We start from the raw sequence: 14255 nt of genomic DNA on the forward strand, positions 1-14255 counted from the left end.
AAACACTTTGCTAAGTGCTACAGATACAAAAGTGAAACAATTCCTGCCCTTAAGACACCTACAGACAATATAAATAAGGGAATGGCCAGGAAATCTTATCTGGTGTGGGCAGGGGTGGGAGTGGGATATGTCTATGGGAAACAAGATGGATGTCAAGAAGATGCCCAGTGTGGACAGCTAGATAGGATGTGAATCATGAGTGAGGCTGCCAGATGAGTTTGCACTCACACTCTTATAAGGACAACCTGGGGGGGTGTGGGGGAGGGGAAGGTAGATTAGAGTTCTGTAACCAATTGGATCAAGTTCCCTGGGGTGGTCTTTGGACATCCAGAGGATGCACCATCAGGCAAGTGGAATTAATATATCTGTAGTATCTGTTTCAAAAATGTTATGAGGATCAGGTAAGATAATGACTGTTAAGCATTTTATTAACTTTAAAGTGCTATATAAATATCAGCTGTTTCTGTTTTTTTAAATTCTTATTGAGATCATTTGGAGGGAGATGTCAGCTGTTATCTTTTATCATTTTGGTGTGGTATGGAAATTAAATAGAGAAAAATCAAAGTGTATCATATTGATGTTTTGATTTTTTTTTAAAAATCTTACCACTGGATAAAGACAATAAAGTATCTTTGGTTTTAAAGAAAGGGTGACTTTTCTGTCACTGTACAACCTCTTAATATATATCAGTGGTTTTTGTTAGCAGTTATGTGCTCCACCCAGATGATTAAGCTAAAATGTTTTCTAGCATTGATGTCTGTGTTTGGCCATTTGCCAAGGATTAATAGAATGTGAAAGTGCTTGTGATAGGAAAATATTTTTATTTTGGTGGGTTTTTCTTAAATAAAGAAATTGTTTTCATGTTTTTTCTATCTAGTACTTAAAATGAAGAGTGAGAACTTCCTTTTTCCATCTTAAGAATTGACGAATTACTTTGCTTTACTGAGTTAATTTGATATTTTCTTAGTTTGTACTCCTAATCACATACTAAGAGGCAGCGCAGCAGAATGAATAAGAGTACTGGACCTAGAATCTGGAAAACTTGCATTCAAATTCCACTTCAGATACTTAAGAACTGGGACTCAGTATGGAAATATGTTTGATATGATTGTACATGTGTAACCTATATCAGATTGTTTACCTTCTCAAGAAGGGAGAGGATAGAATTTGAAAATCAAAACCTAAACCTAAAAAAACAAAACTCAAATGTTAAAAATGTTTTTACATGTAATTGAAGGAAAAAATAAAATATTATCTGATTGTGACAGTTTTTTAAAAAAGAATATCTATGAGCCTCAGTTTTCTCATTTGTAAAAAGGGAATAATAATAGAATCTATTTCATAGGTTTGTTATGAAAATCAAATGAAATAATAAATCACCTTTGCAAACTTTGAAGTCCTATGTAAAAGTGATCTGCTATTATTGTTAATAATAACAATAAATATTCACCCATTTGATAGAGTTTGTTAATATACATTAGTACATTTGCCAAATATTAATTAAGTGCCTTTTATATAATGCATTAATAACTGAAGGAAAGAGTGGCTAAATAGAACAGTCACTTTCTTAAAAGAAATTGTTGTTGTTGTTATCCTTTATTCTAGAAGAGGACCATGACATCAGGGAGGAGATGGTCATGATTTGCAAGTAAATTGGAATTAAGTGAGGCAGGGCTGTGAAGTCAGCAGCCTCACTCTTTCCTCAGGAGCCATCTCGGTCCAGTGGCAAGATATAGATCAGGACGAGTACAAATGGCCCTAGATGCAGTGGGAGGCCTTGGCCTTTTTAAGCTAAGGTCTTTCCCAGATCTCAGTTTGTCTGAGGCAACACCCATTCAATGATTAAGGCTAGGTAAAAAAATGATGCAAAAAATGACTTCTTTTACCCAGTCAATAAAATAAAATCAGTCTGGGAAGGGAAGACCCTCAGAGTTTCTGGCCAAAATGGAAACAATTGTTGTTCATACTGACTCTGAGCCATCAGAATCCAAAAAGTGACCAAATGAGGCTTGGGATGGGACCTATTGTTGGCTAATCAATGAGGGCCAGAGTGATTTGGGTTTAAGGTGTGGTCCATAAAAACAAATCTAGGACAAAAACCCCAAGATATCTTACTAGGTTTCAGCGATCAAGATTTATATTGCTTTGGGCAGAGCACTAGTTAAGGGTCATGATTCCCGATGTGGACAGAAGGAGAGGAGGGAAGGAAGAAAGCAAGGAAGGAAGGAGCGGTGTTGCTCAACTGGAACTGGCCAGTTGGGTCCCCAGTGGGGCAACTACTACTGCTCACAGATCTTTGTTTGTCCTTCATTCTTTAAGAGGACCATGGCATCAGGAAGGAGATGTCGTGACTTGCAAGTGAATTGGATTTAAGTGAAGCAGGGTTGTGCAGTCACCAGCCTCACTCTCTCCTCCCCAAAGGAGATTACAAATTAGCTAAAATAGTAGTAACTTTATGTATAATGGCTTATATTTTTAAATGACTTCTCTTCTTGTTGACTCCTTTGAATCTCAGGAAAAGAAATAGTCTGATATATAAGAATGCCATTTTCAGTTCTGTGTCTATTCGACATTTAGACATTTAAAAGATTCCTCTATTTGTACGTTTTTGTAAATTTTATTGTATTTTAACAATTTTGTTGGTTTTTGTTTTTATTTTTGTTTTTTTAGATTGCTGGTATGTGTTATACCAGTAGTGTATTAAAAGTTCATCAGGTTCTTTGCATACCCCGCTGGATGGCAAAGTTGTTTTCTTGGACACTTGAACCCATCTTCTCTTCTTCGGAACCAGCCAATGAAATCCGAATTGGAATGGGAGCAACAGTAGACATTCAGAGACAGCAAAGAATGGAATTGCTTGATCGTCAGCTTATGCTGTCTCAGTTTGCACACATGAGGCGGCACCGACAGCAGCAGGTACTTAATTTTTTTTTAACCTAGTAGTTAACAAGGAGGCGATTATCAGACTATTAAGCTTCTTTTCATTTTTATATGATTTGTAGAATTTGGAAATCAAATTTGTGCTGCAGATTAATGGGATCGTAGATCTTCGTGCTCGAGTGGCCCTTGAGTCACCGTGGAACGTAGATTTTGTGTCGTCAGTCAGATAGGATATGTATTTTCCCTGGTAGCTAGTCAGCCTTTTCAGAAAGAGAAACATGTATGTAACTTAATTGTTGCTTGAGTGAACCATACATCATTCTGTTTGTTTCAGACAAGTATAAGTTCTTGGAGAAACACCAACCTAGTTAGCAAGAAGTGATATTTATCTGGCTTTCTATCAGGTAAAAGCCACAGTGTCTTCCTGTTAACTTGCTTGTATAGACAAATGTAACCACTATTAATTTTCCTTGATTGAGAAGGAGAAGACACAAAGGGGAGAAAGTTCATAAGGACTTGTCCAAATACCAATTTAATCTCACTGTTTTCTTCTCTTTGGAAAATGTTTATAAAGTGTTCATTTTCATATGACAGTGTGCTGACAGAAGTCAGATGCTGTGATTTGCTAGTTATCAGGAAGAGCTTAAAATACAGTAAAATCTCATTAAACCAATATTGATTCAGAATAATTTGAACAACATCACTGGGTCTTTTTTTTTGTTGTTAATAAATGCTGAATAATTCAAGCATATTACTTCAGAAGTGCTTTGCCCTTCCCATTCCCTACCTTTTTTTGGTTCCTGACATTCCTGAAGTAATGGGATTTTACTGTATTTCTTTTTTTTTTTTAAATCTTTGTGGCGAGACAATCAGGATTAAGTAACTTGCCCAGGGTCACACAGCTAGTAAGTTGTCAAGTGTCTGAGGCCTAATTTGAACTCAAGTCTTCCTGACTCCAAGGCTGGAGTTCTATCCACTGTGCCACCTAGCTGCCCCTACTATATTTATTCTTGGTGAGCCGTGTTCATTGTTCTCATCAGCCTGATTTTTCTTTAAATAGGTAGATAGTCATGACATGAAATAACTTCTCTCCTGTATTTTCACAAGCCGCGGTTGTTGGGGATAGGGCAGGGAAGGGACAGGTAAAGCATTCTTGTCATTATTTTTTCATTGTCTCAGTATTAATACAAATATGTCATTTTTAAGTTATGATAGTACTGCTTGACTACAAATTATTAAGACTTCTTATTTCTTAGGGCATATGGAAATCAATGTAATTGCTTTATATGTAGCCATCCCTGTGTAGTTTAGTGTCTGTGGAAATTCAACTATATACCCATTGCTCGTACTTTAGCCACTACAAGGGGAAAACTATAAAGAATACTATAAAGAATCAGGAAAAAGTATCACCTCACATCATTTGTACTTGATTCATTTGATGCTACTAAGTATTACTGTGGTATATATTTTGATTCTTCAAAGCTTTGTATTTATTAGATGAGACAGCATGGATTTTGCTACTCTCTCCTCTGCTGCAGATCCTATACAATCTTATCCTGTAAAACTCTTGTTCATTTCTTCCTTACCCCAATTGTCCTTTGGGGACCTACACAACAACCTGAGAGCTTTCCTCTAGATCTCATAGCATGTAAAAAGGTGAGCATACAAGATGTCTGTTTTTCTCTCTCTTCTAACATGACCATTCCTTCTGTGGCAAAACAGAATATCTGATAACATTCTTTGTGCTACTGCCCCAACACTCTTCTTCACCAAAGGTTTTCACATCTCTAGGTTTTCTGTCCACTTGCATATCATAGTCTGAACAATAGGCATTCTTCATCTACTTTGTCTTTCATGTGTGGATAGCCAGGTTGGACTCTGTTGAGTAATTATGCAGAGCAACTTAAATTGAGCTGTGTGAGCACAGTGGCACCTACAGATAGGAACATCTGAAGGACCATCTTTAGAGAATCTATGCAGGATTTTCTCCATGTTAAATACTTTAGCAAGTGCATTGCGCCCTCTCCCCCACCCCGCCCCGTTTCTTGTCTCATTTGATATTAATAATCAGAAGAAGGACTGGTAGGCACAGGGGATGGGGACGTTTTTGTATAATTAATGCCTTTGGATATTTATGCCTTAGATTACCTCACTAATGTAAAGTAACTTTTTTTTTCACAATTTTGGATGGTATCTCCTCATAATATAGAGAAGGATCTCTGGGAATTGAATAGCTGTCAGTGTCTGTTATTGAATAGCTAATGGGACTAACAACTAAATTAAATTTAATAAATTTACCAAATGCTCATTTACAAAATCATAGCTTCAGAGTTGAAAGGTAGCCCCAAAGCCACCTGGTTCAATTCGTACTCCAAAAAAGAATTTCCACTGTATCACACTTCAGTGTTTTGGGATGTTTGCTTGAAAACCGCCAATGAGGGGAATCTTAAGAATGTTTTCCTTACATCAGCCTTCATTTGGTCTCACTGCAACTTCTACCCATCACTCCGTATTCTCACCTTGGAGACCAAATAGAACAAAACTAATTTATCATCTGTATGACAGCTTTTCAGATACTTGAAGGGAGCTCTCTTGCCCTGGATGAGTTTCTCCTTTGGAATGAAAATGTCCAGTTCCTTTAGCTGATCCTCATGCGATGTGTACTCAAGGCTGTCCACTGTTCTGGTTGCCCTTCTCTGGACACGTTAGCTTTCCCACATCCCTCTTTCTTCACTGCCTCTCACCTGTACTATACTATACTATGTGCTAACGCTCCAGTGACAATCCAAAAAAGCTCCAGCCTTTGAAGGAGCTTATATTCTTCTGGGATGACAAGTATCCCCAAATTAAAACAGGGGCCATTTGGTTCAACAGAAAATAATTTAGGCAAAAACTTCATTAGGAGAAGTATTGAGTATTGACAGTACTGCCTAAATTAATTTACTTATGTAGTATCATCCAATCAGACTACCAAAGGTTTACTTTTTAAAGCTAGAAAAAAATAACAAAATAGATCCAGATGAATGAAAGGTCAGGAATCTCAAAGGAAGTGTGGGAAAAAGTAGCAAGGAAAGGGGATCTAGCAATACCAGGTCTTAAACTACACTACCAAGCAGTGATCACTAAAACAGTTCAGCAGTGGTTAAAAAACAGCAAGGTTGATCAGTGGAACAGACTGAGTACACAGGACACAGAAGCAAACAATCATAGAACCATAGCGTTTGGTGGGGATGAGAAGAGAAGGGAATAAGCATGTATACTACTTATGTGGCTGTCACTGTGCCGAGAGCTTTGCAAACATCTCATTTGAGCCTTGCAACAACCCTCTGAGGTAGGTGAATTATCTCCACTTTACAGTCAAGGAAATTGAGGCAAATAGAGATGAAGTAATTTGACCAAGATCGCACAGCTATTGAATGCTGAAGCTGGATTAGAACTCAGGTCTTCCTGACTCCAGGCCCAGCCCTTTATCCATTGCCCCATCTAGCTGCCTATAGGCAGTCTTTGGGTAAACCCGAAGATCTTATTTCCTGGGTAAGGACTCACTTTTGGGGGGGAAAAAAACCTTCTGGTAAAACTAGAAAGCAATCTGTTAGAATTGGGCGTTGACCAACATCTCATTCCGTATGCTAAGATAAACTCCAGGTCAGCACGTGATTAGGCATAGTGATATCATAAGCGAATTAGAGGAGCAAGAAAGAGATTATCAACAATTCATGACCAAGCAGTGGATAGAAAGCATCATAGAAGATAAAAGACAGTTTCAGTTATGTAAAATTAAAACATTTTTGCTTAGACTGAACCTATGTAGTTAAAATTAGAAGGGAAAAAAGCAACTGAGAAAAAGACTTTGCAGTAAGTTTCTCTGATGAAGGCCTCCTATCTAAGCAAAAGCCATTACCCAATTGATAAATGATCAAAAGACAGAAACAATTTTCAAAGAAAGAACTCTAAGCTATCAAAAAACATATGGGGAAAAGTGCCAAATCATTAATAGAGAAATTAAAATAAGGAAGCTGTGAGGCCCTACCTCACACTCATCAGATTGGTAAAGATGACAAAAATGGGAAATAGCAGTTTTGGGTGGGACAGTGGGAAAAAAAAGCATACTAATACGCTGTTGATGAATCTGTGAATTGGTCCAGCCATTCTGAAAAGCACTGTGGAGCTATGCACCAAAAATCACTAAACCATGTATATCCTTTTTTCTCACTTATACCACTACTTGGTCTATACCCCAAATGTATCAAAGAAAGAAGAAAAAGACTCATATGGGCAAAAATATTTATAGCTATCTTTTTTTTTCAGTAGTAGTAGTAGTAGTAGTAGTAGTAGTAGTAGTAGTAGTAGTAGTAGTAGTAGTAGTAGTAGTAGTAGTAAAGAACTGGAAACTTAAAGAGTGCTGGTCTAGTGGGAAATTGGTAGACAAATTATGGTTGGTTTGGTTTTTTACTAGCACTTAAGTACTTCAAGGTTTACAAGATGAGGAAGAGGCAGATAGAAATTAAATGATTTACCCAGGATAACACAGCTAGTATTTGAAAGACGATTTGAACTCCAGCCCTCTATCCTTTCTACCACCTATGTGTCTATGAATATAGTGGAATATTATTGTGCCATAAGAAATCGTGAGAATAGCAGTTTCAGAGATACCAATTCAGAATGAAGTGAGCAGAACCAGGAGAACAGTTTATACAGTAACAAAATTATTAAGAAAAACACTTTTGAAAGACTAGAAGACTGATCCATGCAATGACTAACTGCACTTCCAGAAAACTGATTTTGAAGTATGCTACCCATCTGTTGACAAAGAGTCAACAGACTGAAGATTAGTATAAGTCCTATAGGCATACATTTTCCAGCTTAGCCAACATTGAAATTTGCTTCTCTTGACGATACATTTTTGTTAGAAAGGCTTTGTTTTCCTTCTTCTCCAGTGGGGGTGGAGGTTTTATTTGTGTATATGTATGTGTGTGTGTGTGTGTGTGTGTGTGTGTATATATATATGTATGTATGTATGTATGTATGTATGTATGTATGTATGTAAAAACAGGTGGAAGGACAGAAAGAAGCACAGACACTCAAGGCGGGTTTAAAAGCTACAAGTTGAACTTGTTATGTATTTTAAAAAAGAATAAATAATTATACATAATAATACCTGCCATTTCATGTACAGTCCTCTTTCTGATCTACTGTGTATGGAAAATGCCTACTTTAATTGATGTTTGTTAGATTCAGAATAAAAAATTTTTAAACTAGGTGTTACTGATATGTCCAGCACCTTCAAAATCACTATATCTTAATGGAAAGGATACAGCTGGTTTCAGACAGAATGTAAACCAGCTGTTTGAGGTAATCAGATTGTCAGCTAAGTAGAAAAATGTGGAAAGCAATGCCAAATTAAAACAAAGGATAAAGATAAGGAAGGGAGAATTCTAAATAAAGTGATGAAGATCACAGATGGTATTATTGTACACATACACAAAAGCGATTCAGCAGACATAAGCATTTACTTACCCACATGCCTGCTTTCTCATCTCCATAAAATATTTATGAGAATGTTCTACACATGTATAAAAGCTATTCTTGGTGAAAATATGAGAAGCAAGTAGGCAGATTTTCACATAAGATTTTCTATAAGAAAATGTGGAGGTGGAGGTGTAGAAAATAAATACAAGCTCTCTGAGCATATGTAATTTGTAGGGGATTTTAAAGCATTTGTCCTAGGAGCATGAAATAGCAACCTTAAGGAATTTTCTTCAGTAGACTGTATCATGTCAATATGTTCAGGTCACATTGGAGGCAGCGTGGGACAATAAAAAGAGAACTGACTCGTCTGAAGTCAGATGACCCAGGATCCCTGTGCCTCATTTTCTTCATATATAAAATGAGGGAATTGAACTTTATAACTTCTTAAGCCTTCTTCCAGCTTTATACCTGTGGTCCTTGATCGAATAAGAACCACAGAGTATATATAAACTCCTTCTCACAAGACTTTCTGATTATCAATATTAGTAGAGATATAAACCTAGGGAAGTATATATTTACCAAACACATGAGCCCTTCACATGGAACATGTTCTACAACAATGTCCAAATGGAAGGGAGGATTACTTATGGTGAATTTCCTGGCCACTCAAAAGAGAATGACGTGGTCATTAACCCAGGAAGAATCAATGAGATTAAAAATACGTATTGATGTACCATTGGACAGGCAGCCCATTAAATTAATTCATCAGTATACTTACATTGAACTCGACTAATAACTCTGTAGTTTAGTTTCCAGTCTCGTCATGCAACTGAAACTGCTCTATCTAACTGCTCTTAATTGCCAAATCTAATGGCCTTCTCTCAGTCCTTGTGCTCCTTGGTATCTCTTCAGCCTTTGAGACTGTCAATCAGCGTCTTCTCCTTGATACTCTCTTTTCTCTATGTTTTTGTTTCACTGCTTTATTATGGCTCTCTGAACATTCCTTCTAAGTCTCACTTTCTGAATCTTCCTTCACATTATACCCACTCGCTATGGGGGGCCTCCAAGGCTCTGTGCTAGGCCCTCTTCTCTCTATTTAACATTTTACTGGTAATCTTATCAGTACCCATGGTTTCAATTATTATCTCTATCCTGAAGATTCTCAGATCTCTTTATAGTGCTAACCTCTCTCCTGAGCTCCAGATTCACATCTCCAACTGTCTATTGGATTTCACAAGCTATATTTCTCATAGATATATTAAACTTAACTTGTCTAAAACTAAGTTCATTTTCTTTCCCTCTCATCCCTCCTTCCCTTCCTAACTTCCATATTATTATCAAGGTTACCCTTCCCCAGTTACCCGGGCTTGCAACCAAGGTATGTTCCTCAGCTTGTCACTCACCCCACATATCCAGTCAGTTGCCAAGTCCTCTTATCTACCTTCATAACCTCTCATATGTCCCCCTTCTTTTGTCTGACACTGCCATCACCAGGACCTCATCACCTGAACTTTTGCAGTAGCTTGATGGTTTGTCCCTTTGCCTCATGTCTCTCCCCATTCTGTTCTATCCTCCATTCAGCTGTCACATGGATCTTCCTAAAGCATAGGTCTGACCATGTTACTCTTTATTCCATAATGCTGTCCTCTGCTTTTTAAAGTCCTTCATAACCTGCCCTCTTCCTACCTTTCCAGTCTTCCAACACCTTACTCCCCTCCATGAATTCTGTGACATAATGACTGGCTTCCTTGTTGCTCCTCATACAGAACTCTTCATCCCCAGTTCTGGGCATTTTCACTGGTTGTCTCCCATGCCAAGAATTCTCTCCTTCCTCATCCCCTTCTCTTGGCTTCCTTGGCTTCCTTTAAGACTCAGCTAAAGTTTCACCTTCTGCAAGAAGCCTTTCCTAGTCCTCTATATGCTTAGTGCTTTTCCTCTAAGGTTATCTCAAATTTATCCTATAAATATTTTGTTTGTATGTGATGGTTTGCATTTGTCTCCCCCACAAGACTCTGAGCTCCTAGAGGGCAAGGACTTTTTGTTTTGTTTTGTTTGTTTTTGCATTTCTTTTTATCTTCAGCATTTAGCACAGTGCCTGGCAAATAGCGGGCTCTTACATGCTGTTGACTTGAGTATACATATTTCTTAGTTTTGCATGACACCTTTACAGAAATATACCATTTAGGAGGGCATAAAAACCTCATAAATACAGAAGATCAGAAATAAACACATCCTTTTACTGACGACAGAGAAATAAAAATCATAACAAAAGGCATTTGAAGAAAGGATTCAAACATAAATGGGAACTAATGGGAACTAATCCTAAAGAGTTGGTAGGCCAAAGAACAATAGATAATTTTATCAAAGAAAATGAGACAGCAAGCTAAAGTTTTGGGATGCAGCCAAAGCAGTCCGTGGGAGAAAAAAAAATTTCTCTAAATAATTTCATCAACAAAAGAAAGAACAGATGAATGAAGTGGGCATTTAACTACGAATCTCCAAATACCAAACTAAACACCTAAGAATCAAATAAGGAATTAACAAAATTGAAAGGAGCAAAAAAAGCATATTTGAATAGATAAAGCTAGGAACTGTTTTTTTTAAGTAATAAAACAAACAAACTATTAGCTAATCTGATTTTTTTGACATCACCAAAATAAAAAAGGAAAATTCACAGCACATGAAAGAAAATAAAGGAAATTATTAGACAGTATTTTCCCCATTGCTAACATTAATAAAGTTGATGAATTTTTTCCAGTTTTTTAATATTTTTATTTAAAGTTTTGAGTTCCAAATTCTTTCCCCCCCCTTCCTTCCTTCCTCCTTGAAATGGCAAGCAATCAGATGTAAGTTATACATGTGCAATTATGTAAAACATTTCCATATTAGTCATTTTGTACAAGAAGACTCAAGAGAAAAAAGTGAAAGAGTGAAAAATAGCTTTGGTCTATATTCAGTCAATATTAGTTCTTTCTCTGGAGGTAAATAATATGCTTCATCATTAGTCCTTTGGAATTGTCTTGGATCATTGTATTGCTGAGAATAGCTAAGCCATTCACAGTTTTTCATCGCATACTATTGCTGTTACTGTGTACAACATTATCCTGGTTCTCTTCACTTTACTATTCATCACTTCAGGTAGTCTTTCAAGGTTTTTTCTGAAATCATCCTGCTTGTCATTTCTTATAGCACAATAATATTCCCCCATTCCCCAATCATTGGGCATCGCTTTGATTTCCAATTCTTAGTCACCACAAAAAGAGCTGCTATAAATATTTTTGTACAAATAGGATCTTTCCACCTTTTTTGAATGTCTTTGGGATATAGACCTAGTAGTCGTTGTGCTGGATCAAAGGGTATGCACAGTTTTATAGTCCTTTGGTCATAGTTCCAAATTGCTCTCCAGAATGGTTAGATCAGTTCACAACTCCACCAACAGTGCATCAGTGTCCCAATTTTCCCACATCCCCTCCAAAATCCAACATTTTCCTTTTTTTGTCACGTTAGCCACTCTGTGAGGTCTACCTCAGAGTTGTTTTAATTTGCATTTCTCTGATCAATAGTGATTCAGAGCATTTTTTTCCATAGGACTATCTTTTTTCATATAGCTTTGATTTCTTTGTCTGAAAACTGCTTATTCATATCTTTTGACCATTTATCAATTGGGGAATGTATTTTTATAAATTTGACTCACTTCTCCATATATATTTGAGAAATGAGGCCTTCATTAGAGATACTTATTGCAAAAAAAATTTTTTTTCTCAGTTTTCTGCTTTCCTTATAACTTTGGCTGCATTTGGTTTTGTTTTTGCAAAAACTTTTTAATGTTGCATAATCAAAATTATTTTACGTTTTGTAATGCTCTCTATATCTTCTTTGGTCCTAAATTCTTCCCTTATCCATAAATCTGACAGGTAAACTGTTCATGCTCTCTTAATTTGCTTATGGTATCACCCTTTGTGTCTAAATCATGTACCATAACCTTTTCTTGGTATATGGTGTGAGATATTGGTCTATACCTAGTTTCTGCCATACTATTTTCCAGTTTTCCCAGCTGTTTTTGTTTCAAAAGCTTGGCCTTTTGGGTCTATCATATACTAGATTACTGTGGTCGTTTACCATATGTAATTTGTACCTAATCTATTCCACTGATCCACAATTCTCTCTCTCTTCTCTCTCTCTGTCTCTCTCTGTCTCTCTCTCTCTCTCTCTCTCTCTCTCTCTCTCTCTCTCTCTCTCTCTTTCTCTCTCTCTCTCTCTCTCTCTCTCTCTCTCTCTTTTTGGCAAAGCAATGGGGTGAAGTGACTTGCTCAGGGTCACACAGCTAGTAAGTGTGAAGTGTCTGAGGCCAAAAATGAACTCAAGTCTTCCTGAATCCAGGCCCAGTGCTCTATCCACTGCGCCATCTAGCTGCCCCCTCACCACCCTTTTTTTAAACCAGTACCATATATACAGTTTGAGATCTGGTACAGCTGGACCACCTTTTGTATTTTAGCTGGACCACCTTTTGTATTTTTTTTTTCATTGATTCCCTTGATATCCTTGACCTTTTGTTCTTCCAGATGAATTTTGTTATTATTCTTTCTAGCTCTATAAAATAATTTGCTGATAGTTTGATTTGTATGTATGTACTGAATAAATAGATTAATTTAGGTAGACTTTGTCATTTTTATTATATTGGCTCGGCCTACCCATTAACAATTAATATTTTCACACTTGTTTAGATCTGACTTCATTTGTGTGAAAAGTGTTGTATAATTATTTTCATATAGTTCCTGGGTTTGTCTTGACAGGTAGACTCCCAAGTATGTTATGTTGTTTAAATGGAATTTCTCTTTTTATCTCTTGCTGCTGGACTTTGTTGGTACTACATAGAAATGCTGATGATTTATGTGGGTTTATTTTGTATCATGCAATTTTGCTAAAGTTGTTAATAATTTTAAGTAGTTTTTAGGTGATTCTCTAGGATTTTCTAAGTATAACATCATATCATCTGCAAAGAGTGAGTTTTGTTTTCTTATTGCCTTTTCTAATTCCTTTAATTTCTTTTTCTTCTCATTGTCATAGCTAACATTTCTACAATATTAAATAATGGAGGTGATAATGGGCCTCCTTGCTTCACCACAGATTGTATTGGGAAGGTTTCTAGCTTATCCTCAATTCAGATAATGCTTGCTGATGTTTGTTTTAGATTAATATTATGTATCATTTTAAGGTATGCTAAAATGGATGAATATTTAAAATCATGTAAAACATCCAGATTAAGTGAAATAGAAACTTTAAGTATCTTAATCTACAAAAAAGAAATTGAATAAGTCATAAATTAACTCCCAAAGAAAAAAATTCAAGAGTAGATGTATTTGCAGATGAATCCTATCAAACATTCAAGAACTAATTCCATTGTTACCTTTTTGCAGAAACAGAGTAAGAGGGGGCCCTACCAAACTCCTTCAGTGAAACAAAGAGAGAGACAAAACACAAATAAAAAATACATAAATATTTCTTATGAATATTGTTGTAAAAATACTGAATAAAATATTATCAAAATATTATGACAACATACTGAAGAAAAATTACAAACTATAACCAGAATGGATTCCTGTCACAAATGCAAGGTTGATTCGATGTTAGGTAAAACAATTCATACAAAAAACAATACAACAACAAAACAATGAAAATCTGAATATATCAAAAGATACAGAAAAACTCTCAACAAAATACAATACTCATTTCTTTTAAAAACACTAGAAAGCAAGGGAAAGAATAGTCCTTTCTCTAACATGGTAAATAGTATCTATCTAAAACCAAGAGCTGATACTCTATGCAATGGAAATATACTTAGAGCCTTTCAAATAAGATCAGAGATAAAGCACAGATTTCCTCTGTCGTTTGATAGTCTAGAAATG

At 36.3% G+C, this 14255-nt stretch overlaps 1 protein-coding gene across 1 annotated transcript in view; it reads left to right on the forward strand.

Moving 5' to 3' along the window:
- UBAC2 (UBA domain containing 2) overlaps positions 1-14255 on the forward strand; it is a 238176-nt gene that overhangs the window by 174933 nt on the left and 48988 nt on the right. The window contains exon 7 of the mRNA XM_020964054.2: positions 2671-2916. Within this exon, the coding sequence (XP_020819713.1) occupies positions 2671-2916 (246 nt within the window). The remainder of the gene's footprint in view (positions 1-2670; positions 2917-14255) is intronic.

This window comes from Phascolarctos cinereus, unplaced genomic scaffold (genome assembly GCF_003287225.1).
Source record: "Phascolarctos cinereus isolate Bilbo 61053 unplaced genomic scaffold, phaCin_HiC Scaffold_7;HRSCAF=346, whole genome shotgun sequence".
NCBI lineage: Eukaryota > Metazoa > Chordata > Mammalia > Diprotodontia > Phascolarctidae > Phascolarctos > Phascolarctos cinereus.